Source organism: Lepidochelys kempii, chromosome 12 (assembly GCF_965140285.1).
Source record: "Lepidochelys kempii isolate rLepKem1 chromosome 12, rLepKem1.hap1, whole genome shotgun sequence".
In the NCBI taxonomy this organism is placed as follows: domain Eukaryota; kingdom Metazoa; phylum Chordata; order Testudines; family Cheloniidae; genus Lepidochelys; species Lepidochelys kempii.
The window spans coordinates 11,285,729-11,313,298 of NC_136391.1; the positions used below are offsets into that span (position 1 = coordinate 11,285,729).

The following is a 27,570-nucleotide window of genomic DNA, read 5'->3' on the forward strand; positions in this document are numbered from 1 at the left end:
TGGGGAAACTACGGCCCGGAGCCGCATCCAGCCCTTCAGACGTTTTAATCCGGCCCTCGAGCTCCTGCTGGGGAGCAGGGTCCAGGGCTTGCCCCATTCTGCATGGTTCCCAGAAGCAGCAGCATGTCCCCCCTCCGTCTCCTATGCATTGGGGCAGCCAGGGGGCTCTGCACGCTGCCCCTGCCCCAAGTGCCAGCCCTGCAGCCCCACTGTCTGGAAACCTGCAGAGTCACCTGGCCACGTCTCCACATAGGAGCCAGAGGGGGGACATGACGTTACTTCTTGGAGCTGCTTGAGGTAAGCACTGCCCAGAGCCTGCGCCCCTGACCTCCTCCAGTGCCCCAACCCCATCCCTGATCCTCCTCCCACCCGCCAGACCCCTTGGTCCCACCCTCCTGCACTCCAGAGTCCGCACCGCCAGCTGGAGCCTTTACCCCCCCCTCCCCAATTTCATGAGCATTCATGGCCCACCATACAATTTCCATACCCAGATGTGGTCCTCAGGCCAAAAAGTTTGCCCACCCCTGGTTTATAAAGAGCTGTAATAGAACTGTAACATGGTGTGTGATTAAAACTCAGGTACAGTCAAGTATCTTGTTAAAATTTTGGTCATTTTAGGGACACCTAGAGTTTTTGAAAAGTGCCTAATAGATTTTTGAAGAATAGGTATTAAATTCTCAATTTCCCAAGAAATAACACCCCCCCACCCCCCCAACAACCTGCCTTTCCTTTCCTCCCCTACTCCACTTACTTTCTCTCTCTGCCTCTATTCATAGATATCTAGTAATATTTGTAAAAATTAACCCTGGCCCACTTCAATTAACCATCACTTCAGAAAGTAACAACATATCTTGTTACCAGCAAGCTGAGCCTTTGAAATTACCACATTTAAGGAGATAGCACTTCTAGAGATGGCAGACTATCTGTTTTGGGATACTGTATTCATAGACTTTAAGGCCAAAAGAGACCATTATGATCATCTAGTCTGGCCTGCATAACACACAGCATAGAATTTCATCCAGTAATTTCTGCATTTTTTTTTCTGTCCGAGCTATATCGTATGGTATACTCTTGTCCAAGTAAGCAGTGAGGCAAGTGGAAGAATATCTATGCTACATGTTAGTTGCTGGTGTTTATCAACACCACTGTGCCTATAGACATAAGACTAGTCTATTAAATCTGACACAGCTATAGTAAAACCCATTTTGTAAATGAAATGACATTGGCTTGTGGTGTTGGTTATTGTTTACTTTTGGATGTTGTGTCCTTGACGAGGATAATTTCTTTGAGCACCTAAAAACTCAAGTCCTACTATTCCAGTCCCCTTGGCTAAGGAGAACTGCATAGGACCGCATTCATGTTAGATGAATATGCTGCTGCTTGCTTTACCAGAGGGGATCTCTGGTGTGAGGCACTCAGACATTATGCTGATCCAAGGAGCAATAGTACAGTTCTGGGAATTGGAGTCTGGTTGTTCACATGGTGACGGGGAGCCCTAACCATAGAACCAGCTCACTGGCTAGTGTTAAAATAGACAAAATTGCAGTAGTCAAAACAATAACCATCTGATAGCTGAGAAATCTTCCCTTTAGTAATGTGTATATTTAAAGCATTAGACTGCTCCTACTGTTTCTAATGAAGTGCAACAATCTAGGTTGAATCACTGCTGACAAAATTAAAGCCTGCCACTGAAGTTTGCCTCTTATTTGCTGTACCTACCAGTGTAACTTGTTTGTCTGTCCTAACTTATTTTATTACTCATACTCTGTAATTAGCTTTTGAACAATAAGTCCCAACAGCATCTTCTGGCAGTCCAAGGTCTTTCCAATTATCTCTTTCTCTCGCTCTCTATATTTGTCCTTTGGGAGAGATCAGAGAGCAAATAAAATGTTAACAATGGGGGACTGAGAAAGAAGGGTTGTCCACCACCTTTACTGTTCTTTATTCAAGAACTTGCTACGAGAGCATTGACTAAGTAGTAATAATATTTAGCTCTTATGAAGTGCTCTACTATGGAAAGCAGGAGAATAGAACTCTTCTTTATTTAAAAAAAAAAACAACTTTTTAAAAGATATATAGCTGTATGTGAACTGGTAATTGTACCAATTTGGGTTTATAAGCAGGCCTGATGTTTTCAGATGCTGCATTTTGGGATCCTGTAACATAAGAAACTATAATCTACTTTTGTCTTTTATTTAATGAGATTGGTAAAAACCTAAATGGACCCTTCTAAATTCAGTTTGTCAGTGGCTCTATTTAGATCTTCCCACTATTTGAAACTAAAGTGTCAAAACAGGGGAGAGGAAGGGTGGGGGTGGGAAAGCTGGGACTATTTTATATATACAACATTTTTTTTGCCTGCTCTGAAACAGTTGGTTATGTTTGAATGTATGCTGAAGACCTATTTGCATCCCATATGGGATTTTAACTCTTATCCATCCACTTACGTTTTTTGCCATTAGGTGCTTAACAGATACTTGTCAACACCTCTCATCCCCACTCTTCCAACTCCCATTATTCCTGTCATCCCCCCACCTTACACCATTGCTGCTGGCAGCATCCGTGACTGTGTCCGGCTCCGAGGCCTTCCTTACACAGCTGGCATTGATGACATCCTGGAATTCATGGGAGATGCGACAGCAGATATCAAACCACATGGAGTCCACATGGTCCTTAATCAACAGGTAACAGAACTTTGCAGGGAGGATGGCTAGACTTCTGATTAGAGACCAGGACTAGGAGTCAGACGTGATCTCTCTTCCTGACTCAGATCTTGTGTGAACCTGCAAAAGTAGCTTCTCCTCTTTAATAAAACAGGGATAGTGCTTACTATGATCTTAGCATTGTGAAGCTTTTAATAGCGACCACTGATTCCTGCTGCATGGAGTCAGCCATAAGGGTAGCAGGGGAGAGGGTAAAATGAAATCAATGATTCTGAGCTCTACCCCTTCCAGGATTGGAAGGGGATGGAACTGTTATCAGTCGTCATCTACTCTGCACTGGTGGCTATCTTTAAATCTTCTCCCACAAGTAGGTCCAGTGCTGTGGGAAACACAGAGGGTAGGAATGAGTCTCTTTAAATAGCGTCCCTGCTTAGAGGCTGGGTTCACTGAACCGCAGTGAGAACAGGCAGCCTGGTCTGGCTGCCTGAGCAGCAGCTGCACAAGATGGAACAGCAAGCGGCTTTGCCCTGTTCCAGGGAGTTATCCTAATATCTGTACTTTTGGGTGTGGTCCACAGGAAGCCCTTGCTTTTGTAGAGCAGCTAAATTGGGACTGGTTTGAAGATTAAATCTTAGCTTTTGTGAAACATTTTGGAAGGAGAACATTTCTAGTTTGGTTTGAAAAGTCTCAATATTTTTGGAGGGGTTTGATGAAAAATTCAAAATGGCAAAGTATTCATTTCTAATTTAAAAATTCTGTTCGTTTTTTGGGTTCATTTTAGAGGTTTACGTTTTGTCTTCCCCTCCAGCTTCTTCCTTTTTTTTTGTAGTAGCCGAAAACTGGAAGAATATTTTTTAAATGGGGGTCTTACTTCCTCCCCCTTTTTTTCTACTAAAGGGGAGGGAATATGGGAGGGAGAGACACACACCCCTAAAAATCAAAATTGAGCAAACTTTCATTTTGTTAACAAAAATTTGTTGAAAAATATTTTTTTTTAATCAAAACAAATTATCATTTGTTTGAAGAGCCATTTTTCATCAGGGTTTTTTTTCCCTGTCTCTGAGAACAGCCATGGTGTTTTATGCTCTGGGAAGTCGATCTTAGCATGATCTGTTCCCGATTCCACAGGGACGACCATCAGGTGATGCTTTTATCCAAATGAAATCATCTGATAGAGCCTTTTTGGTGGCCCAGAAGTGTCACAAGAAAATGATGAAGGACCGCTATGTGGAAGTGTTCCAGTGTTCAGGAGAGGAGATGAACTTTGTTTTAATGGGTGGCACTTTAAATCGTAGTGGCTTATCCCCACCGCCATGTAAGTTACCATGTAAGTCTCCAATTCTTCTGCTCTCTGCTGCTAAAGGCTGATATGTGGTAGGTGCTCAAGCTCTGTGGCCTTTCACCTTTTTGACTTGGGTTTTGCCATGATCAATAATCATCCATCTGTATATAGCTGAGATTGGAAGTTGTTCCCTTGGGCAATAATGGGAGTGATTGAAGCATTTTTATTATGTTTTCGGTGGTGAATAGATGTCAGAGATGCCTTGCCAGTGAATATGTTGTGCACTTTTGCTTTTATGGGTGTACTGTTCTTCTGAGCTCTGCAGTAGACTTGCCTGTAGTGAAACCTGTTTGGAATTGGATTATTTTGTTTTCAAATTGAAAGAAATTCTTTACTATAGCTGCCAGTGAATGTTCTTGCTATTCTGCCTCTGAGCATTGAGAAGGTGCTACTCTTGGGGATAGCTTGTTTTTGAAGGAAACATCCATTGGGATACATTTCTAATGGAGTGGGGGTGGTAAAATTGGATGGATTTTACTGGCTGTCATCTGTGAACAGTGTTACTATCCCTACTGTGTACTGAACACTTCCAGCAAATAACAATAATTTGTCTCTTTCTTAAATTATAATCATTGTAGCATTTATATATTCTTAACATTTGGGACTTTACTGTGGGCTGATGATTTCCATTCAAACTTGTTTGATTACCCAATCACAATGCGGATAGTGGTGTATGTTTTCATTAAAATATAGATGGCCAAATTTTCCAAAAAAGCTAGGTGTGCAGTCGCATGCTGAATCTTCATATGAAAAACAGGTATCTGGGCATGCAAATGAATCTAATTAGCCATTTGTATTTACAATATCCTGATATGCTCATCAGGTTGCAGTAGTTGCATGCAGACTGTTGGTTGAGAATTGAAGGTACACTTGTGTACCTAACTTCTTTGAAAATCTGTCCCACAGAGAGCAACTTCTGCTAGAAGGAAAAGAAAGTATAAGTGTGCGCACATGTGCGGCCAATGCCCTGCATTATCTATTCATGCGGCTTCATACTTTCTTTGACTAACTGTGCAGCTTCCTAGTATCCATTTTAATATGGCTGAGGCTACTCCTCTTCATGCTCTCGGTAGGTATTGTTTATCCAAGTATCCCAGAAATCCTGTTGTTCCTGTTGACATGATAGGTGTCTCCACTGAGAGAGGGTTTAAGCAGACGGGTGAGCTTTAGTTCATTGTGGTCAGATGCTCTTAGCATGGATAGTAATCACGTTGGAATAAATAATTCTTCTCCCATCTTGTTCCCACCCCAGGCCAATTCCTGTTTTGATTGGTCTGTTTTTCTGGTTTGTTTGTTTAGGTCTTTCTCCACCAGCGTACGCTGCTTTCCAAACAGCCGCAGCAGTGATCCCAGCAGAAGCGGCACTTTACCAGCCACAAGCTCTGTTATCAACAACCAGGACTCCCCAGGCTTCTGCGGCTGCCCCTCCAACTGTTACCTACTACCCGGCTCAAGCTGCCCAGCTTTATATGAACTACACAGCTTACTACCCCAGGTACCGTGGGGCTGGTTGCCTTCTGCTGCTGAACCTCAGAATCCATTTCTTTATACAAGGAAACTCTTGTGTCACCCATGCAGACCTTTAGTTTGTGTTTCTGATCTTGACAGTCCTGAGAGTTGCTGATGTTTATCAACAGGGGCAATGATGGCCTAGGGGGCTTCATCTAGGCCTCTTAATGGGGCTTAGCCTTTGCTGGAGGGGATCAAGCCTCCTTCAGGCAAGCAAGGATGTTTTAGACACTAGGTATGTCTACAGTGCTGTGTGAGGTGTGATTGCAACTCAGTAGTCATACTGGTGCTAGCTTTAATCTAGCTAGCGTGGCTAAAAATGGCATTGAACACATGCTGGCAGAGCCTTCAGCATGCGCCGTACAAGCCCAGAATCCTGGGTACGTACTCGTCTTCGTAGCCCCTTCCGGTGTCCATGACACCTCGTCTCATGGCTATTTTTAGCCGTGCCTGCTGGGGGTATGCCTACACAAGCTGCAATACCATCTCCAGTTGCATTTGTAGACATACCTATTGCCTGTTTTTTAAATAGTCAGCTTATTGTACTGGGAAGAGCCATTATCTGCTAGCCTGGTGGTTTAGAACTACTGATTTGTATTTACTCTGATGTAGCACTTTGTAGGTTTGCAGTAGGGTTGGAAATGAAGAGCATTCAGGAGCTCTTCCCCCAAGCTAATATTGAAACTTCAGTGAAACTGACCCATCTCAAACCTTTCTCCTACCCCAAGCCCTAAAGCCACCCATTGGTCACTGATAACCATTCTGCTTCGCTCTTTCCTTTTCAGTCCTCCGGTATCGCCTACCACGGTGGGGTATATTGCAGCTCCTCCTGCAGCGGTAGCAGCTGCTGCCTCAGCCACACACACTCCAATGCTGCCCCAGCCTGGAGCTTTAGTTCGTATGCAGGGCTTGCCTTATAACACAGGAATGAAGGAAATTCTCAGTTTCTTCCAGGGATACCAGGTTAGTGTCCAGTCCCTCTCCTCAACATCTACCTTTCTGTGACTTGGACTTCTGATAGCTATTGTTCTGTGTCAATCTTACTAAATCTTTGCTTTGAGGAAAAAGAGGAAGGGACCTGCTGGCTATGCATTCGTTGTCGTATGGGCCATGTCTGCACTGCACACCACTGGTGGTGGGGGTGGGGGGAGTAGGGTGCAGGTAGCTACACGCCGCAGTGAAAAGCCTGCTGAGTCCACACTGCGGTGTGTAGTTAGTTACATGTGCCAATAAAAGGCTCGGGCAGAGGGGAGGCAACCGGGAGCTATTGGAAACTTTCTCCACTGCCAGAGCCTTTACTCACCACCGTAGCCTTTCCCTGCAGTGCAGAAAGGCTCTGGCAGCAGGGAAATAGCACCACACTACACTACTAAAAATAGCAATATAGATTGGGGGAGGCACTGCTTGGGTACATAGAGAGCCAGGGAGTGTACTTACGTGGAGGGTTTAGGTGTGTCTTTACTTGCCTAAGCAGTGCCTCACCATCTACACCACTGTTTATACCCAGGCTGGGGGGGCATGTATGTACTTACACACTGCTGTAAGGAGTGTGCAGTGCAGATATACCCAGGGTCAGCCAATGGTGGTGTGTTGTGTCATGAGTAAGTCAAGTTTTACAATAAGCACATCCCAAAATATATTTATGGAAATTTCATTTTTGTTAATTATAGTAATTCTGATTTTTCTCTTCAAAAGTTAGACGCGTGACCTAGCGGTCAGGAGCACAGGTGTGAATGATAATTTCAGCATTGAAAGGCTCGTTCTGTGACTTGCGTGGGGAGGAATTGAGATGCATCTGTGAAATGAGGGTGGTACCAATGTATCTACCTACTTCAGAGGCATTTTACAAGGCCTAACTAATTCCAGTCAACAGCAAAATATATCCTCCAAACCATGTTTTACCTTGAACAAATGCTCTAGACACCATCAGCAGTTAGCTAAATAATTATCACATGAACTGAATTCCAGTTAATAGGCAAGTGAGCATCAATTTACCATATATTTTTTTTAAAGATAAAGAAACTGATCTGCATCCATAGGATATCCATTTATTTGAATGTGTAGATTAGTCCTCCCCTGCATATTCCTGCACAGATATCAGATGAGCTTTGTTGATACACCTGCTATTTAAATCTATCTTCTGTAACTGAACACTTGCAAAGGCAAAAATAACATTGTTTAGGAGATAATTTAATGTCTGTGAATAGCAATACATGGTACAGATTCCATCCGTTTGATAGTAGGGATTAAATTGTACTGAAACATTGGAAAAATGTAAAACTTGATGTAAGTTACATTTAGGCCTCAAGCTACCATCTGTGTGGCTTATAAATAGTAAGTAAATGAGACTGTCCAGCCATACCAGCCGTGTTGCTGACTTTTACGCTCCTTTAGAGACTGCAATGCAGATGGGGTTTTTTGGTTTTGTGTTTTTGGGTTTTTTTTTCTCTTTGTGGGTAGTGGCAAACTTCAGGCAAGGAAAACACTCAGAATAAGGAGACCATCATTGTACGTTAATTTCTCCAAGATTCTTATAGGTCTATAGTAGACTTTGTTTTGTAATGCATGATATCAGCCATGTGATCTTGTCTGGGCCAGAGAAAACACTTAGCTATATATCTTAGGAGCTATTTCTCTGATAATTAGGGTGGAAAGAAAACCAAGTTGTCTTTGGTGTTGTTGAAATCATATTGCTCTGGTCTTGCCAATTCAGAAAGAATTTTGCACAGTTTGGGGAATTAATGGCTTCAAAATCACAAAACTCTTGGGTAAATTTTGTGTAAATTCTGCTAAGAAATTCATCTTACTGTTTTTCTAATCAGCTGTGTTTTTCGCTTTGTCTGAGAAATTTTCTTCTAAGGAGAAGTTCAAACTGAAGTGATGTGTACCTGTTTTTTCAGATATGACCGTGACTCTTCAGCTACTACTACTTCATTTCTATTGATTTTAATTAACTTTTTAAAACTAAATTTATTTTTATTTTTCATTTTTTCCCTGCTAGCTTTTAACATGAGATTTTATTTTGAGAATGTAGAATTATGTCCTGCATCAAAACCTCAGGTGGAAAAGTAACAAGAAAATATGTGAAATTAGACCTGCCCCCATCCGTGGATGGGACTGCACAGGGAATTGTTCGTGGATCAGTGAACTTTCCACTTCTGATAGCTGGGTGTTATTAACTAAATCTTATATTTATCGTATACAGGTTTCAGTTCTGTTGCTTAATTTGCCCCTTTCCATCACCTTAAATGGAAGGTAGTTTAAAGTGTGTGTGTGTGTGTGGCACATTTAAAAATTTTAAATGTATAGGAATGTGTTTATGAATCAGAACTAGATGTATACTCCTACTTTAACCTGTTCCCTGGTCACAAGAAATAAATACCTACCCTACTCCACCCAAAAATACTTTTAAAAGTGAAGCTTAGTCATGACATTTAAGGAGCTGGTTGCAAGTGTGTTTTTCATCACTTGCCCAGTTGAATTATCTTTCTTAGAGTTTATGAGGTGAGGAACACAGCAAGATATTTAAAAGTTTATGCATTTTACTGTCATTGGCTACTGCTGATCAAAGAGTGACTGATTTAATTAAGTCTTTAGAAGATGCTGCCTTGAGTAGATCAGGGTTTAGAGTCTTGTAAAGGAGCTGAGAAAGCACTACATGATACATGTGCTAGTCCAGGGTTTTTTTAATTTACACACGCCCATGCACACATTCACTCCTGCAATAATCTGGAAAAATACTTTTGTAAGTAAAAGGTCTGATGACTTATTGTGTTGGGACAGTATTTTGTCTCTGGTAAGAAAATCTAATGTTATCTCCTCCCTCCCTCCCCCACTCCCCCATTTCTTCTCTTTCTACTGCTACCCAGAGGATGTATTGAACGATGCTTCTGGTCCTTTATAAAGTGAGCCCTTGTTAACCACCATTGGCATGGGTATGATCTTAATCCCTTTGTGAAAATAATTGAAGTTGATTTTCAGTGGACACGGAAATTGGATCTGAGATGCTGAGAACAAAGGGTGATTTTTATCTTTTGTGTATTCCTGTCTGAAAGGGATGAATTAAGTTTTATTTATTTTCTGCTGTTTCCTTGTCTGAATCTCTTTGGTCTTCAAGGGCTTCATGTACTGCATGTATGCACACGTTGCTACTTAACTGAAAGCAGCTTTCACACCAGACCTGCCTCCTAACAGAGATACTCTTGGCTTACCATGTGCTTGAACAAGCTGGTCTCAACATCAGTACATGCTTCCAACAGTAGATAGTGTTAAAATTATAATTCAATATTTTCATCAGTTTGGCTATCAGTATTGGCTTAATCCTTACAGCACCATCAGATGCTCCTATGATTTTTTTAATTAAGTTAAGAATTCCTCCATCACAGTTAAACATTCATGATGCTTTCAGTTAACCTCACAAAAAAAATCTACAGAGCAGTTAATATAATTGTCTTTGGAGATGCTTGAAAAAACCCTCTCTCTTGTACTGCAACGTGCAATACGCTTGTGAACGTTTAACGTTCAATGCTAGCACGTTACCATCCAATAATTCATGATGTAGCTTCTAATTATTGTATTGCAGCGAATCCTGGGAGATCCCATCATAGCCCAGGAGGCCACTGTGCTAAGCATTGTACAGATAACAAAAAGATGGTCTCTACCACAGATAGCTACAGTCTAAGACTGTCTACTCTAGCACTTCTGTTGGCAAAACTTTTGTTGGTGAGAGGCATGAAAAAAAAATACCCCTCTGACTGACATAAGTTTCACTGACACAAGAGCCAGTGTGGACAACGCTATGCTGCAGCACTATCAGCTGCGCCGCTGTAAGGTCTGTAGTGTAGACATAGCCTAAGTATAAGACAAGAAACAATAGGAGGATCTAGAAAGACAGATGGGGAAACACAAGGAAATAATGAGACCATACAGGTCAACATGATTGGCAGTGGTCTCCACACATCAGCTCCCTAATCATTTGTTAAAATTTTTGGAGGGATTTGAAGGAGGACTATGAGTCAGTCTGGATATTTACTGCGAGCTCCTATCCTAACTTGAAAATCGTCTATTTCAAGGAGAACTGGATTTCTGGAATTTATTTTTAATAATAAAAATCCGCTTTTCAGCTCCTGAAACTGTGTCTCTGTCAGGGAGAAGGAATAGGGGAAACCTAGGTGGTTGATTATATTCAGCACTAGCAAATTGTACAGTTAGGTCACTGCAGCAGAACACTCTAAACACTATTAAAGCTGAGAGGAATTAAGTAAATGGTAAGTGAATGATTTGGAGAACAGCCATCAGCACTTGCAGACACACAGTGATGTTTTTATGCAAGGATAAATACATACCAAGTAAGCAAAGGTACTTTTTGCCGCTATTTCTTTAGTTATTTTATGTAACATGTACTTGCTAAATCTGCTGTGTGTTGTACACTTTATCCTTACATTTGCTTAGTGGTTAATTAGTCTTCTCGTGCTCACTAACTGAACCAATGAGATTAAGGGGAATGTTCCAAGACTCCAAGAATAATCCAAGCTTTTGATGTTTGCTACTTTCATAAGAGTGTGTGTGCCGTTAATAGAATTGTGATACTCTGGAACAGAAAGCAGATTTATCAACCCAGTTAGTCTGGATGTCAGTGTAGTCCTGTTCACTCAAGCATTGTGTTTCATTCAGAACTACAGTCAGAAATGATATGAGCTGGGAAGACTGAATTTGAGGGATTGCAGTCAACATTTGAAACTTGCTTAAAGCTTGTGAGAGTTTTAGTCCCTACTTGCTGAAACAGGGCCAGGGTGGAAACCTGGTGCCTGTTTTACTGTTTTTATATGGGATAGGTTTAAAATAAAATGAATATCATTTAAACCTATACTGGGTTTATGTATACCATTCCTCATATGTAGCTATAGAGGGTTTTGCAATGTATTTATTCTCTGACTCTTCATAGACACAGAATTCAAGGCTAAGTGCTTTTTTAAAAAAAGCGGTAATGAGGAGGTGGGGGAAATGGACGAATGGCAAAATTCCAAGAGCTTTAACAACTCCTCTCTCTCTAATACCAGGACAGCAGACTTCACTGTTGCTGACTTCCCCTGGATTAAGCTTTGCCTGAAATGTATTTTTGAACAAAGAAAGTATTCTCTGTTTTCTATGGGTCCTTTTTGAAATCTGACACCTTTCACAGTCCTAGGGGGGGATAGCTTCTTCATCCATGTCTGTTGCATCCTCTAGCTGCCAATTCTAGTCACAACACCTTCTGGGGTGGGGGTGGGAGGGAGTAGTGTGGGGGGGGGGGAGTGGGAGATAGTTTCACTTAGCATAGCTTTGCAGGCAAGCTAGCAAGCAGTAGACAATATTGTATGACTTTTCCCCCTCTAAAATGGAACACAGTCATAGCTCACAGACATGTACTGCTTTGGTTCTGAATTTAGATTGATCTTTCAGTTGGAAGCACTGCCCGCAAGGAGAGAACCTCTCTAAAAATTGGGATAGTAAATTTTGCTGTTTACCATTGCTGTCAACTAGCTGTTTGTCACACCTTAAGCAATACAGTTAAATGGCACCACTATTGTGATGGGATGTAATTGGAATGATACAGGTCCCTCCTTTACTACCTCTTCCACCAAACATTTAAGATTGTCTCTGCTGCTGTATTATGGCACTTTGCTTCAAGACCAAATACATCTAGACTGAATCAGTCTCAGTCACTTAGGGATTCCTCCCCTCCCTAGGACCTATTCTCTGGTGTGGGCTCACATTTTCAGAGGAGGCTTTCCTAGCAAACTCTTCTGATGACTAGCCCAGTAAATCCAGAATAGAATTGCTGCAGCTGCATCCCTGAAGTGGCCATTTTGCCTCGAAAGGCTGCAAGTTGTACCTCCTTTCTAGCTGGAAACTATTCTTAGCTCCTATTATGTTTCCCCTTAATTTCCCTATTCCCTTAGGGCTTAACTAAAATCAGTTTCTAAACCATTTAGTTAAACCAATGAACAAACCGTGTGTAGCCAAGCCCTTATTCCTGTTTAGGTGGTAGATACTCGCAGAGGCACTAACATAGGGTGAGGGGAGAATGGAATTCGGTAGGGCTAGTAACGTGGTGAGAGGAGTGCACTAACTTTTTGCTTCTAAAGATTTAGGTTCAAATGCATGTTTTTAGGAAAGGAGTGGAAAAGCAGCATGATCTCCTCAGGAAGCAGCACAGGTGATCTCTGCATAAGATGATAGGCTAGCACAGCAGAATTATTGCAAGTCAGAAATTAGTAAATGTTGGAAGAGCTGTGTGAAGGACGCTTGTGGTATTCCTTATATATCGTGTATCAAACTAACCTTTGAAACAGTAGAGGGAATATTTTTCAGGCAGAGAATGTGACTCTTGGGATGGACTGAGGTAAACCAGCAAAAGTAATAGCCCCTTGGTTACTGCTAGTGAGGGAGAGGTGAGGCCACCTAGATGGCACATGCGTTTGCAACTCTTGGTTCAACTTTCCCTTGGAACATGAAGTACTACTTACGATGCTGTAACTTGCCACTCAAAAGCCATAAAACCCTCAAACTGAGGAACTGCAAGAAAACAGATGAACATGGAGCAGAGAGAAGGAAACAATGGTACAAGAATGTCTTTAAATGTAGAGTGCAGGATCAAGTAATTGTAGAACTCTACTCGTTTAACAGTATGTACCTGAGAGACAGAACTTAACAACCTCTGACACCCAAGGGATGGATTAACTTTTTTTCCTCTCTCTTACATTTACGTTTTTGCCAGTTCATATTAGGACACTAGAAAAGACCCACTGAGTCTGGAAATCCTCTTGATTTGGTCAAACAGGGTTGTTGTTACCTCCTCCCTCAGCCTTCATAAATCTAGATTTCTGACAGCGATTTTTCAATGGGAAAATCCTACTATCAGTCTCATTAGTCAATAAGAGATTGATCCTGCTCTGATATAAAATGATTCAGCCTTATCTTTGCTTGCTAAAAGGATCGACCTTTTTCCTCTATTCAAACCAGCTTCGCTACTGAGCATCCGCTCCCCTCGGTACCAGCACTCTATTCCTACCAGATGCATTTTTCACCTGTTCTTGGTCTTTTGTTCGTGGCCACTCTGCAGTGTATCTTGCCATTTTTTTTCTAGCCCGTAAAGATCCACCACTTGCTATTGCTTTGCATTACTTTCTGCTGCCAAGCTACCATCTTGGTGCAAACTTTACTCCATACCTGGCTCCAATCCTACCTACCCACTGGGAGACCCGTAGCACAGGGGGGCACGCAGAGTACCATTTCCTGCTGCCCTTGAGATCAGGATCAAATGAGGAACCCTTTAAAGAAACCCCACAGTGGTGATGTGCGTGCAGCCTCTTCTTGGCTCTTTTCTTGTGCCTCTCCCCACTAACTTCAGCTGGACTTGATAGGCACCTCAGGGTGAAAAAGGAATCACTTTGTCCCTGACTTAAGGAAAATGTAAAGGAAAAATCAATCTATCTAAGAAGCAGCTCCCTCCGCTTCATCAGTATCAATAAACAAGACTGTTCTGTCAAACAGAGGAAAAAGAGACACTGGTTGACGAAAAAACATTTTCAATAGATGCTTGTTTTGTCGATGAATAATTGGATAACAGGGGTCAGCCGCTGCTGCTGTGCAGTTGAGAATAAACTCTCCTCAGAAACTTCCAGTTTTCTGAGTGAGTGAAAAGAGAGTGCCCACTGAAGAGAATGTCTTTGAAAGTGCAACATCTATATTCAGGTTAGATGTGCTGAGGCCAAATTTGATATGTCACTGGATTTATAAAGCTTTTCAAAATGACTTCCAGTTCTATGAGTTCACAGCTGGTTATCTTATCTGGGATTTTCAAACTGGCTTATCTGCCATTGACTGTAATGGAAGCAGAATTTTTGAATTATTTGAAAATTTCACCTTTTGCCTATATGAATGAATAAAGGCAAAGAACATGTTATTGAACATGACAGCTTTTCAACAGCAGGAAATGGGGTTTGGCAGTAGTTTTTGAGCTGTCTGCTTCTGAGTTTGACCTACGTAATGTTGCTTTTTGTCATCAGTACAATACGTGGCATTGGATGACTTCTGGCATAGTGCATTTTTACATTGTTGTATAATTATTTCACAATCTCAAGTTGGTAGGGGACTGGTAAAGCACAAGTACTGAGCCTAAATTAAGAGGCTTAATACTAATGACATGTCCCTGCATTCAAAGCTAGTAACACTGCAATTCCACTTTGGACACCTGAGCTGACCTCAGGTTCTTCCACTTTTGGTCATCCAGTCTAATAGTGGTGTACCTCCTCCTTGCTGGTTTAGGAGGCTTCTGAAATATAGCCAACATCTGAAACATTCATTTAATGCTCTATCTCAAGTAGTTTGGAGTAGCTGTCATTTTCTCACTAGAGACAGTTTCTTGTATGACCTCTCCTATTGCATTATTTCCCTAACTTGATTTACAATAATGACTTTGTAATTTTTTTTAACCTGGAGCTGTTCAGAAGCATTTACTATTCCATAACCTCTGTTTAATTAACTTAATACAATCTCTCCTCTTATGTCTGTCCTTTAAATAAACAACTCTTTAAAAAAAACCAAACACAATAGTTATTCAAGTTTCCTGCACGCTTGAGCTCATGTTTTATACCAATCTCTCTTCTTGCTGTTTCTGATACTGTAATTTTTCCATTCCTTGCTTTTCTTGTTGCTTATGCATATCAAGTACCTTTTTAAAAAAAAATACTCACTAGAGGCTACAGAGCTTTCCCTACTGTAAATCTGCTGATAATCTATAGTATCTAAAGTATGTACTATATTGAGACATTCCTTCCAAAGAACAAACTTACTTTTTGTAGATTGGTTTCAAGGGCAGGTCTGGTAGCTGATAATTAATATTTGCACAGCCTGGTTGCCCTGGTAGAGACTATCTAGAAAAAACTTCTTACGTTTGTACTTAACGGAGTGGGTCTAGATGTGAAGGTGGTTAGAAATCTGTAGTGAAGATTGTGGGGGTTCTTTCTCTTATGGTTTTTGGGCTCTTGGATGTTGCTCTGTGTAGTAGGTGTATTACGAGTTCTTTAAATTTCACTGTAGGTGGCTATAAAATGTCTCTTTTATTTTCTTTTATAAATACAATATTTATTCTTCCCTATAAACTGGCAGGAGACATTTTCCGTATCAAAAGAAACAAAGGGCGGCATAGCAATAGAACCCTGTGTGCTTGGGGATAGTGTAATGTGCCAATGCATGTAAAGGAAGCCATTTCAAAAAAGAAAATTCTGCTTCTTACTGCAGAAAGGACATAATGTAAACTGGGTTTGCGTACCTCTTTGCTGCAAAGTAGCATGAACCATTCTAGTAGTCTCCACAACATATTCAGGTGTTCTCTGGGATTTGTTTCTTTCCAGTATGTGTGCTTCTGGAGAGATTCTGTATAAACCAGCATTTGGTCTCACCAATCAAGATCTGTTTTATGACTTTAGACACAGACTTGCACCATCCCCTGTAACAGCAAGCACTTCTTGTGCATGGTTAAGATCTTTGACCTGATTCTTCTCTCTTAGGCCTAGTCTATACACAGCTTTTGTACTAGGGTTGCCAATTTTGGTTGGACGTGTTCCTGGAGGTTTCATCACCTGACATAATCAATGACAGGACAATCCCGGAGGGCTGGCAACCCTATTTTGTACTGGTATAACTTTATTGGTTAGGGATGTGATTTTTCTTTTTACCAAAATGGTTATACTGGCACAACTCCAGTGTGGACTCATTTATATCACTATAAAAGTGCTTTAAACTGGTATAGCTTATTCCCCTTCCTGTATGGGGGTAAGCTATACATAGGATGACCAGATAACAACTGTGAAAAAACGGGACAGGGGGTGGAGGGGTAATAGGTGCTTATATAAGAAAAAGTTCCCCAAAACGGGACTGTGCCTATAAAAACAGGACATCTGGTCACCCTAGCTATACCTATGCAAGCACTTTTATACCCGTATAAATGCATCCACCTGTGGAAGTTGTATGGTTTTAGCTATGCTGGTGTTAGGCACAGAGGTACAACTTTGGCTTTTGTGTGTGGACAACGCCTCATGCTGGCTTTTCACCAGTGTAACTCTCTACTTCAGTGGAGTTAATGTCTTATTTGCACCCCTGTAAGCAAGATCAGAATTCGGACCTTGGTCTCTTCTTCCTCTCCTCATGTCAATTTGTGCAGTCTAGAAAGCATGCTCTCCAATCCCTGTGAGATTCTCTGCTGTAACATAGTATAGCTCTCTGATATGTAGACTTTGTTACCTGGCACATAATTCTCAATATCTACATGCTGTTGTTCTATGAATATTAAGGAAGGAAAGGGTATTTGATTGTTTAAATTTCCTTATTAAGGAAGTCTTGCATTACAAAAAGCTACTATATGCAGTATATAATCTCCCCCATATTTCTTCCATAAACCTACCTCCAACCAACTCTTCAAGTAATGTATTTTAGTGATTGCATATAAGCTGTGTGTGTCAAATTCACTTTGTCTCCTGCCAGTTACTGTAGCTGATGCTCTTAATTAAGGTTGCAAATGTAGTCTGTGTGGCTTGCTGTACAAAAACTGTTCCTTCTATTGCTGATTATCGTGTATCACACTTGTACTGTAGTATGCACCTGATGACTACAATGGCCTTATTCAGCTGAACGATCAAGCAAGGAGTGTGTTACAAGCACCGAAAGAGTGGGTCTGTTTGTAACTGTTTGTAACTTCTAAAGAAGGTAAGATGGGACTGGCAGAAGCTGGGTCTCCAATGGTGAACGGGAAGGGAAATGAAGGGCTTGGTGATGTGGAGATTGTTTTTCCTTCCTAACTTGTGTTTGGGAACCTTGCTCTAACCTTCCCTGCTCCTGTCCTATTTAAAAAAAAAAAAAATCAACTAATCTGGTGAAACTGAGGCTACTCCTGTGATCTGTGGCTGATGGGACAAAAGTGGTTTAAATGGTGGAGGTTATGTGACAACTTGGCTTTGTGCAAAGACATTGCTGTTAAACTTTCACAGTGGTTTATTACCGTTTGCTGAGTGCTCCATGTGAGGCTTTTAACCCAGGGCTTTTATTCTTGTTTGTTGTACATAGCAAGAAAACTTCTTCTAACCTTTACTTCAAAAAAAAAAAAAAATAGGAAGACAGTCCTTTAAAAAAAAAAACAAAAAAAACAACCCCCCCCACCTTTCTCCATCTTTCTTACACTGTAAAGTTGTCTAGAAATGAATGCTTCTCTGATATCTCCTGCTCACTTCGCACCAGTGAGATCCCCATTCCTTAGAATTGGTCTGGAATGTTGCTCTGTCAATAAGCGTGTTTGTTTTCTTTATATGTGTGAGTAAACTTGCTAATGGTGAACTATCCCAGTCGTCCATTGCAGTCTGATCCCGGCTTCCCCAATACACGTTTACACTTTGGCCTGTGAGCTGGGACTTCTTGTGAATCATTCACATGTAGTAAAGGTAACAGACATTTGAAAAGTGTAATGGATATTGATTGAACTACTAAATCCTTCAATGAACATATTAAAAAACAGAGCATATAGTTATAGACAAAATTGTGCAATTTGAGGGCACAAAGCAATATTAAGATATCTTTATTATTATGCTGTAGGTTCAAAGTATTTCCCTGATTTAGCAGTATGAGTAGAACAACTTCAGAAACTAAAAGAAAACAAAGTAGGAGAGGGAGGCAGTTTATCCCTGGAGTCTGGAAACTTTGGTTACTTCTTCAGGATGAAATTCACTCTTGTCCAGGGCCAACCCCAAGACGTGAACCTCTTAAGCCCTTAGGTCTCTAAGCTTTGTACAGGCCCTCTGCTGAATGCTAGAGCACTAAGTTTTGTATTGCTTCATTCCCATGTAAAAAGTTTGCTCCTGAATCTTAAATACTAAGCTAACTAACTTTTTTTTTCTTTCTAAAGACGCTTAGATTTATTTTTAAAAATAATTATTCTAATACTTTTTGGAAGAGGAAACCAAAGCAAGCATTTGAGAGATCAAATGGCCCTATTTTAAATTATGCATTTAAATGTTCCGCTAATGTTCAAGTTTTTTCAGCGCAGGAACAAGTGACAAAACTTTATGCCTCTGCCTTGATATTAATTGTAATGACAATAATGAATTTTGGCATTTGTGTGGTTGTAATGCATAATTCTAATATGACCTAAAAAGTATTAATGACTTCCATAATATGAAGTCTCGCCCCTTTAAAAATCCTACTGATTAGTCCTGCTGCCCCCCCGCCCCATATGTATAATGTCATTTGGAAATAGATGACTTACAAAGAGTTGAGTTATCTGGTCATTAGCTTAGAGTGGCTTTTCTGTAAGCCATTTGTATCAAGGCATTCATGTCCGTGTGATTTCACTATAAGGGCTGTGGCATTGAAAATATCACACCTGTTGGGGAGTAAGTCATCTGAAGGCACTGTGGTATAGTGTTTAAAAGAGCGGGGACAGGAGAATCTCTGGTTCATTCTGAGCAGATACATAGACACTCACTCTCTGTGATCCTGGGCAAGTTATTCACCCCCTCTTGTGTTTCACCCATGTCCTCTGGAAAATGGGGTTAGGAACTGGGCCTTGCTACAGCCTGATGGGAGCTGAGTTCTCTCAGACTAACAGACTACAAAATGAGTGGTGGTGTAACTTTATGCAGCCTCGGGTACTGAGGTATGAACATCTCTGGTGCAAACCACCAGAGAGAATAAATATTTGCCATGATGTGTGAGTACACCTCTACCTCGATATAATGCTTTCCTCAGGAGCCAAAAAATCTTACTGCGTTATATTGAACTTGCTTTGATCCACTGGAGCGCACAGCCCAGCACCCCCCGGAGCGCTGCTTTACCGCGTTCTATCCGAATTCATGTTCTATCGGGTCTCGTTATATCGGGGTAGAGGTGTATATCATTCCCCTCCTCTGAATGAATCTTCAGCCGTAATTCCCAAAATTAATACGTTTACTTAAGGCATCTAGATTAAAACCACAGGTTAGTGTGTTAAAGTGAACACAGATGAGCTCGGAAAAGAGCTAATCAAACATAGGCAATTCTGCCTCTTGCAGCACCTGCAGCCTGTTCTGTTAGCCTTCCATACAGGTTTTTAAATGAGTTTCCTGCTACTGATATTGCTTGTTTCAAAAAAAGAGGGGTTGGGGGGTGGGGAGCACATGCTCGATTATCATAACTACATTATTTTTTTTAAAGGCATCCTATCTCATACATTGATTTAAAAACCAAAGCTGCTAAGGAAATGCTTTTTGCTGTCTCCTGTGCTCAGTGGTGTAACCATGCTTCCCATATGCTCCCATTGCATTTGGGTCTGGAGAATAAAACTCACTCATGACTGACTGACCCCAATATACTGTAGCCGTGACTTAATCTGCCAGAGGTTAGCAATCACAGATGTAGGTGCAGAACCCAATATAAAACAGACCCAATATAATTTTGTCAGTGGTTCTACCCAAATGAAGAGCTTCTTCCTCTTTAAGTGCATTAGTAATCTGAAATCTATAAAGCTGATTTCTAAACCTAACTTGGGCTTCTTACAGAAATTTATGTTTAAGGTTCCTGAAGATTTTTTGGCATGCTGCTTTCCTAATTCACCTTGTTTCTGGAGGGAGAAATGTATCAGTATATGGATCTAATAGTGTCTGTGCTAACTGCCCTGTTAAGTACCTCTAGTTCCTAACATGATTTGTTGCTTATAATTTAAGACTGCTTTTATTGCCTACTAAGCAGTTGGGTGAGTGAAGTTCTGGTATGTGCTGGCTTTACTTCTACATGTCAGAATATAAAGTTGGTGAGAAACTAGTATGGGAGGTAACCAAAAAGTGAGCGTTTTGCCATTTCTTTTACTGTAACAAGCATATATGATAGCTTCATTTTTTGGCGGGGGCAGGGGGGCTGTGAATGTTTTTCCTCTTTAAATCTGAAGGATATAGACTCCACAAAGCAAGTATTAAACTTGAGCTCTCTTTTATTTATTTATTTATTTATTTATTTATTTATTTTTTTAAACGGTGTGGTGTTCTAACTTACCAAGTGTTTGTGTTCTTTCTGGCAATGAGTTGACCCCAGCTTAAGTTTCCAGCAAATGAATCTCTTGTATTCAGAGTTTTTGCTGCTTCAACTTTTGATTTCTTAACTTGGTTCAGATTTATTAAATCAAATATACAAATGAGATTTCCAAATTTACCCTTGCAAGGGCTTCCAGGATGTCTGGTATGGGGGCACAGACAAGCTGGGGCACATCTGCTGAGTGGATTTTATACTTGATACTTTGAGGTTAAATCCTAGAACATACCAGGGCCCGTGTTTCACCCCACGTAAATTAACTACACTGACAAAATGGTCTCATTTCCCACTACTCTTTCCGCCCCCTTCCCTGCATATTAACAAAGGTTCCTTTTGATTCAATTGAAGTACTACAACTTTTACTTCTCTGGCTTTGGGGGATAATTTAGTTCTGTTAATTCTCATGCATCTTCTCCTCTCATGCTGCTCTACCCACACTTCCCTTTCTGGTGTCACTGTCTGCCTTTTTTTCCTTTTGGGTTAGTATTCATGCTGCTTTAATAGTCCTCTTTCTGTTTTTCTTGGCCAATAAGCCAGGTAGCAAAAGCATACTTCACTGCAGGCTGAGGTTTCCTTCCTTGCTTGGCCTATCTACTAAATTTTATACCTCTTCTGTCTTGGGCTAGTCTACGCTTCAAACTTAGGTCAACATAGCTACAGCGCTCAGAGGTGTGACAAATTCATGCCCCTGAGTGCTGTAGCTATGCCAACCTAGTCCGTGGTGTAGATGCAACTTAGTCGATGGAAGAATGCTTCTGACAACCTAGCTACCATCACTTGAGGAGGTGGAGTTCCTACAGCGATGGAAAAACCCCTTCTGTCACTGTCGTCTGCCTCTATACCATGTGGTACAGCGCAGTAGCTATGCCACTGTAGTGCCCATAATGTAGACACATGGCCTTGCTAACCTTAAACCTCAGTAATCGGCAGCACTTCTGTACTGGACTCTCCTCCTGGAGCTACTTCTGAATCTTTCTGACCCATGCACCAGCAGAATTCAAGTTCTTTCTGCTGTGAACTAAAAAACAGCTCTCAGTTCAGTCTTCAGTCCTTTATTCTCTGCCAGACTTGGCTGTTTGTAGCCACGATGATCTGAAGCTTGGCAGATGAAGTGTTTTTATGTATAAAACTCTGAACTGCCTTTCTGTTGGTCTAAAGCAATTAAAGAAACCAGCAAGTGTTAGGGACAAAGCCTACATCTGTGGTCTTAGGTTTTAAGTTTCTCTTCCCCCTCCCTTGTGTTCTTATCCCTGCAGCTCCACACAGATTCTATTCTTGTGCTTTACAACTTTAGTGGCCAGCCCAGTGGAGAAGCGTTGGTGACTTTTCCAAGCCTGGACCTGGCTAAGAAAGCAGTGGCTGAGAAAAATGGACGGCTCCTGGGAAGTCGCTATATAGAACTCTATCTGGTCTAACCAAAAGACTCTTGGGGGGAGAGGGAAGGGAAGGGAAGTAATACTAAACACTGTGCCTTTTAATAAAACAAAAAGTCTTCCCTTGCTATCCACACAGCAGTAAATGTGCCTTCTCAGCCTGATGTGGTAGGGTGCAGGAGTGATACTTGTTCCTGTATTTAATTTGAAAAATCTCCTGCCCTACACCAAAAAGAGAAATAAAAACTATACAACTAATTTCCTTAAGAAAGAGAAGGACAATTGATTTCAGGGTACTTGTTGAAATACTGCCACCCAGTTAACCCGTGAGGCAATCCAAGAGCACTTCAGCTATCACAGCCACGGAGGAAGAGGGGGAGACTTAATTTTTGTTCTGTAGTGTTTGAAGTGGAAAGTGAAACTTGGTTTGTTCAGATTCTTTTGTTTTAGGTTTTAAGAATTTACCCTCAGCAAAATGTCTCCAGAAAGGGCTGCTGAAACTTGCAGCTTTCCCAAATTGTAGCATAAATCCTATTGGATTTTTTGTTGTTGCTTTCCTTGACTGGAAAATACCCAGGATGCCACATCCAAACGGAATAGGAGAAACTTATTATTATTATTGTGTTTTGTAATGCAAAAGCCATATCAGTCTTTCCTATCAACATACGTGCTGCCAATGTGTGAAGCAAAAAGAACCCCAAACTTTTAATTTCTACAGGACAAAAATGGCACATAAACATTGAGTACTAGTAAGTTATATTTTTTATTTAAGCATAATAGCTTTCAGATACTGTATTAAAGATTTTGCTCTAGTTTATGTGCATGCAGTTTGTTTACATCTTTAAACTACTTTATTTGTATATTATGAAGCAACAAAATTGTTGAAATCTAAACCTTCTAGTGCATGCATTTTTCCTTTCTTCATGTGTATATACATAAGCTAGAAAAACTAGTTTGTCATGTAGCATGTGTTTAAAAAGACATCTGCTGTAGAAGCACTAAATGATTTTGTTTTTACTGTGCCTTAATTCAAGCCTATTCGAAGTGCAATACCAGCAGAGCAAAATGTCATGAGTCCTGTTGTGACAGGCTCATGGATGTCTGTGTACACTGATCTTTTTTTTGTTGGTGTACAATTTGAGTTGTACTGAAAAGAATGAATGATGTATGCTTCTTTATATTACAACAAATAAAAGAGATGCTTACAATGTGTGTTGGCGTATTAAGTGCCTGTGTTCCTTCATCCAAACACATCAAGGTGATGTAGTCCCCCACTAAAGTGTTGGTGGTGTGACTGTGGCTTAAGATATCTTGCTGATGGAGAATACTGAAATATGTCATGTATATAAAAGGTAAGCTTGTTTGTTTATTTATTCTACAATAGGTAATCCTAGTTCACAATGGGGACAGCTAACCCAAGCCATAGAACATGGCTAGTACTCATCCAAGTACAGCAGTTAGCTCAGAAGTAATACAAAACAGTCTTCTGGTTTAAAAAAAAACCAAAACACAAAAAAACAAAACAATGTGCAGAGCTGTTGGCAAGTAGCAGCTATAATTCAGCCTTTGTGTGTTCAGATGGTATTTTGAAAGAGAACCCAAAGCAAAAGGGTGGCTTGACAGTATCAAATTCATTAGTACTTCACGGCAATCTAACCTCTACCTGCCATACCTGGAGTTGCAGGAAGCTTCTGATGCAGTGGTGAGACATGCAACTTTCTGCCTCTTAGTAAATGTCATTAACTCAAGTTGTGTAGCCCATCAACAAATTTATTTTTCTAAGTATGCTGTGTGTATGTATATTTTGTAAAAGAAATTTAGATTTTGCAGTCTTGGAATCAAGCATGCATGGATTTTGTAAAACAATTAATTATCTAGCTCTGTAACTTGTAGTACAGTTTCATAAAGGCATATAATGAGTACATATGAGATTAGACCATTTCAAAGTTAATCCAGGCAGGTGAAATGAGAAATTGCAAATTTGTGATAATTTCCCCCCTTGCTCTTACTACTTAATACCTTAAATAAGTAACAGTTAGTTGATGTTGAAAAGTCTCTAATTTATTTAGCCCTTTACTTTTTCTGTGTCTCTGCTTAGATAGTGAAACTAGACTGGTCACTTTAACATTCTGGTTCTTAGTGACTTGATCAAGATAGCTTGGTTCTTGCTCAGTCTCCAGCACCATGGAAGAGGCTCTAATTGGGAAGGTGTTGTAATCCAGGAGTGAGTCAGGAGACCTGAGTTCTATTCCAGCTTTGTCACTGACCCTCCGTGACTGATGTACAGAGAGGTAAAGTGACTTGCCCAGTTTCCTCATTATAAAATGCTGACAATGGCACTTGCCTTTTTTCTTTTTGTAAAGCAGTTTTGTGATCTAGAGATGGACACAATATATAATATTTACTAAGTATTATATTGTTTTTGACTTTTAAAAACCTAAATGGGGTGGGACCTGCCTGTTTGAGATTGCCCTTTTCTCACAGTTGCAGTCAGCTGAGCATGTGAGTTGATGTCCCCTCTTTTTTAAAGAAGAAACTGGTGGTGGCCCAGCAAGTCCCATAAAGGTTTCCCTACCTTCTTCCCCAATCTGACCATCAGGATGTGCTTCAAAGTTTATCTAGTCAAGTGGTTCTCAAACTTTTGTACTGGTGACCCCTCTCACATAGCAAGCCTCTGAGTGTGACCCCCCTAATAAATTAAAAACATTTTTTTTATCTATTTAACACCATTATTAATGCTGGAGGCAAAGCGGGATTTGGGATGGAGGCTGACAGCTCACAACCCCCTGAGGGGGCCTGACCCCCAGTTTGAGAATGGAATAGGAGATTTCAGGAGATGTCCTGATCTAGTCGCTTGAGCTTTAGGGGAGGAAGGGGCTTGACTGGGGCTGAAGTGTGCATGCATATGTCTGTATTCTGTTGATCTAGTGGAGGTGGTAAATTGTCTAGAGCTGTTTGGGGTCGCTGATAGTTTTAGTTTGATTCTAAAACTTATCCCAAAGGCACCCTTTGTTTTACAGGAGGTCAGACTAGATGATAACAATGGTTCCTTCTGGCCATGGAATCTAGAGTGTAAGGGGGGTGTGTGTGTGTCTATATATTTGAGTTCTGAATAAATCCAATAAGTATCAACATACAACCCTCTCAAATGTAACAATTAAGGAAAACAGTTCATTGTGTGTGCGGGGGAATGGGGGTGTTTACAATTTTAATTTGGGGCCTATCTTGCCAGCACCACTTAAACAAGGGGGTGAAATAACAACCAAGCAACTGGCAAGTGAGACTATTCCCTCGTCTAATGAAATTTATATTGGGCACCATTCTCTGCTTTGGAAAAAAAAAGACAGCCTGAGTTTTCTGTTTGCTTGTGGTAAACAATTTCTAGTTTCATATTTGTTTGTGAGCAAGGAAATACCTATAGTAAATATTTCCCCTTGTAATTAAATGTTTCCTAGACAATTTAATGTAACCACAGTATCGGTTTAGGTTTTTTTGTCCTGGTGACAGAAACTTGACCCACTGGTAAAAAAACAAAAAAACATCTGCCAATGTACTGTAGCTCTCTACATTCCTTCAAAATAACCTGTTAACTCCTTGGTAGATTTCAAGTACTAACGGGAAGGCCAACTGGATTCTCTCTTTCTCCAAAGTGCTAATCTACCTCCTTCCACTGTCTATGAAACACCATACTGTAATAGTCTGGATGCTAATGCCAAACCCTTTGCTGTGTGTAAATGCCTCACAGTTTGAAATGTTGTTAGTCTCTGATTAAAACCCATATTGTGAGAATCCTGCTGCCAGCCATCACTGTGAAGTGGTGACATTTTCACTTGGAATATTTAAGCCACTGGAATCTGGCTGACACAAACTGTAGTTAGATGTGACTCAAGCTTGTTTGTTTCTGCTGGGTGTGTGTATAAATATTAAACATGCAGGGCTCTTGATAGGGTGGTAGTTACGGTTGCCAACTTTGTAATATTTAAAAATGACTCTCCAGCAGGAATGCCAGAACCTCCCCCCGGTGCACCCCGTCCCCCTGAGGCCCTGCCCTTTCCCTCCCAAGGTCATGCCCCCATTTGCTCCTCTGCCCCATCTCTCCCCATCACTTGCTGCTTTTCCCCTCTCCCCGACTCCCCTCTGCCTGGATCAGGAGGGACTTGCCTGCAGAGCCAGGGCTGCAGCCGCCTGATGGAGATAGGAGGCAGCCCCGGCTGAGAAGGGGATGGCGTGGGTGATGACCCAGCACCTCCCCACGTCCACTAACTGGGCTTTGGGTGTCCAGTCAGTAGATCTGACTGGACACTGTCTGGTACACTTTTTAACTGGACTTTCCAGTTGAAAACCGGGCACCTGGTCACCCTAGTGGTAGTGGTGGTTTCTTTCAAAGATGTTAATGACAAATAATCACCATTGCAAAAAGGGTGTGTGGAAAAATGTCTATGCTAGGGTAAGGCTACAGAAGCCCAATAGAGAAGAGAAGCTACTTGTGAACACGCTTGTACTTTGTTCTCTGGGTTGCAGAGGAAACACTGTCTGGTCTTGCCTAAATTGCTGAAGGAGGGAGAAAGACTACAGTAAACCACAGGTGGGGGAAACAACAACTGTTCAGCTAAATGTATATTGTGTAAAATACACCCTCTTAAGCTTAACTAAAAGAATGTTACTGATTTTGTTCTTTGAGTGATGGGTCTTATAAATAAACTCTGGAAGGTCCTTCCATGCATTAAAGGCAACATGAAGATAATTAGAAGCTGAATACTGGGCAACAGAGACAGGCACCTTTGGAGGAGCTGCTAGTGATGGTTTCTAATTCTCACTCTCTTTGAACTTCTTCATTCTGCATCTGCTCTTCCAGTATTCCTGTAAAATGTGTCTGTATGTGTCAATAGCAATTCATCACTCTAAAGAGTTAAGAACGTTCTTTAGTTTTAATCTGTTTGTCTTTTTCCACCTCAGCCATTCCCATATAATATTTGGCTTCTCTGCACTTGTTCACTGATTGTGTTTGATATAGCCAAACCACAGTGCTAATGGATGGTGTACTTTGCTAGTGCCAGTTATAGCAAGATTGCTTTATACCTCTGTTTGTTCCTGGAGCTTGGAACAAAGGGAGGAGAAGAGCTCAAGGTTCTTTTCTTTCATTACACATCCACCAGCAAGAACTTTCTATTATTATTATTATTATTTATTATTTATTTTTTCAATAGAATAGAAGAATGAACATACTAGCCCAGTATCTGGTCTTACGACGGTGTCTAGTTCCAGAAGATTCATAGGGAATGAACAGAACAGGGCAATTTTGAGTGATCCATCCCCTGTCAACTGGTCCTATTTCTGGAAGTAAGAGGTTTAGGGACACCCAGAGCATGGGGTTGCATCTTGGCTAATAGACATTGAGGGACCTATCCTCCATGAATTTATCTAATTCTTTTTAAAACCCAGTTATACTTTTGGCCATCACACTATCCCCTGGCAACAAGTTTCACGGGTTGACTGTGCATTGTGTGAAGAAGAATTTTTCTAATGTATGTTTTAAACCTGCTGCTTATTTATTTAATTGTGGGACCCCAGTTCTTTTGTTATGTGAAGG

The 27,570-nt window shown here is 40.9% G+C and overlaps 1 protein-coding gene across 5 annotated transcripts in view; it reads left to right on the top strand.

Annotated features, from left to right (window-relative positions):
• ESRP2 (epithelial splicing regulatory protein 2) overlaps positions 1-23,170 on the top strand; it is a 61,154-nt gene extending 37,984 nt beyond the window's left edge. For 2 of the 5 annotated variants that reach the window (XM_073307561.1, XM_073307562.1), the window contains exons 12-16: positions 2,463-2,684; positions 3,792-3,990; positions 5,305-5,500; positions 6,300-6,477; positions 21,864-23,170. In XM_073307561.1, the coding sequence (XP_073163662.1) occupies positions 2,463-2,684; positions 3,792-3,990; positions 5,305-5,500; positions 6,300-6,477; positions 21,864-22,022 (954 nt within the window). In that variant the 3' untranslated portion in view covers positions 22,023-23,170. Of the gene's footprint in view, positions 1-2,462; positions 2,685-3,791; positions 3,991-5,304; positions 5,501-6,299; positions 6,478-17,150; positions 17,263-21,863 lie in introns of all 5 variants that reach the window. The other 3 variants (XM_073307564.1, XM_073307565.1, XM_073307563.1) reach the window with 3 other exon arrangements.
• The last annotated feature ends 4,400 nt before the right edge of the window (positions 23,171-27,570 follow it).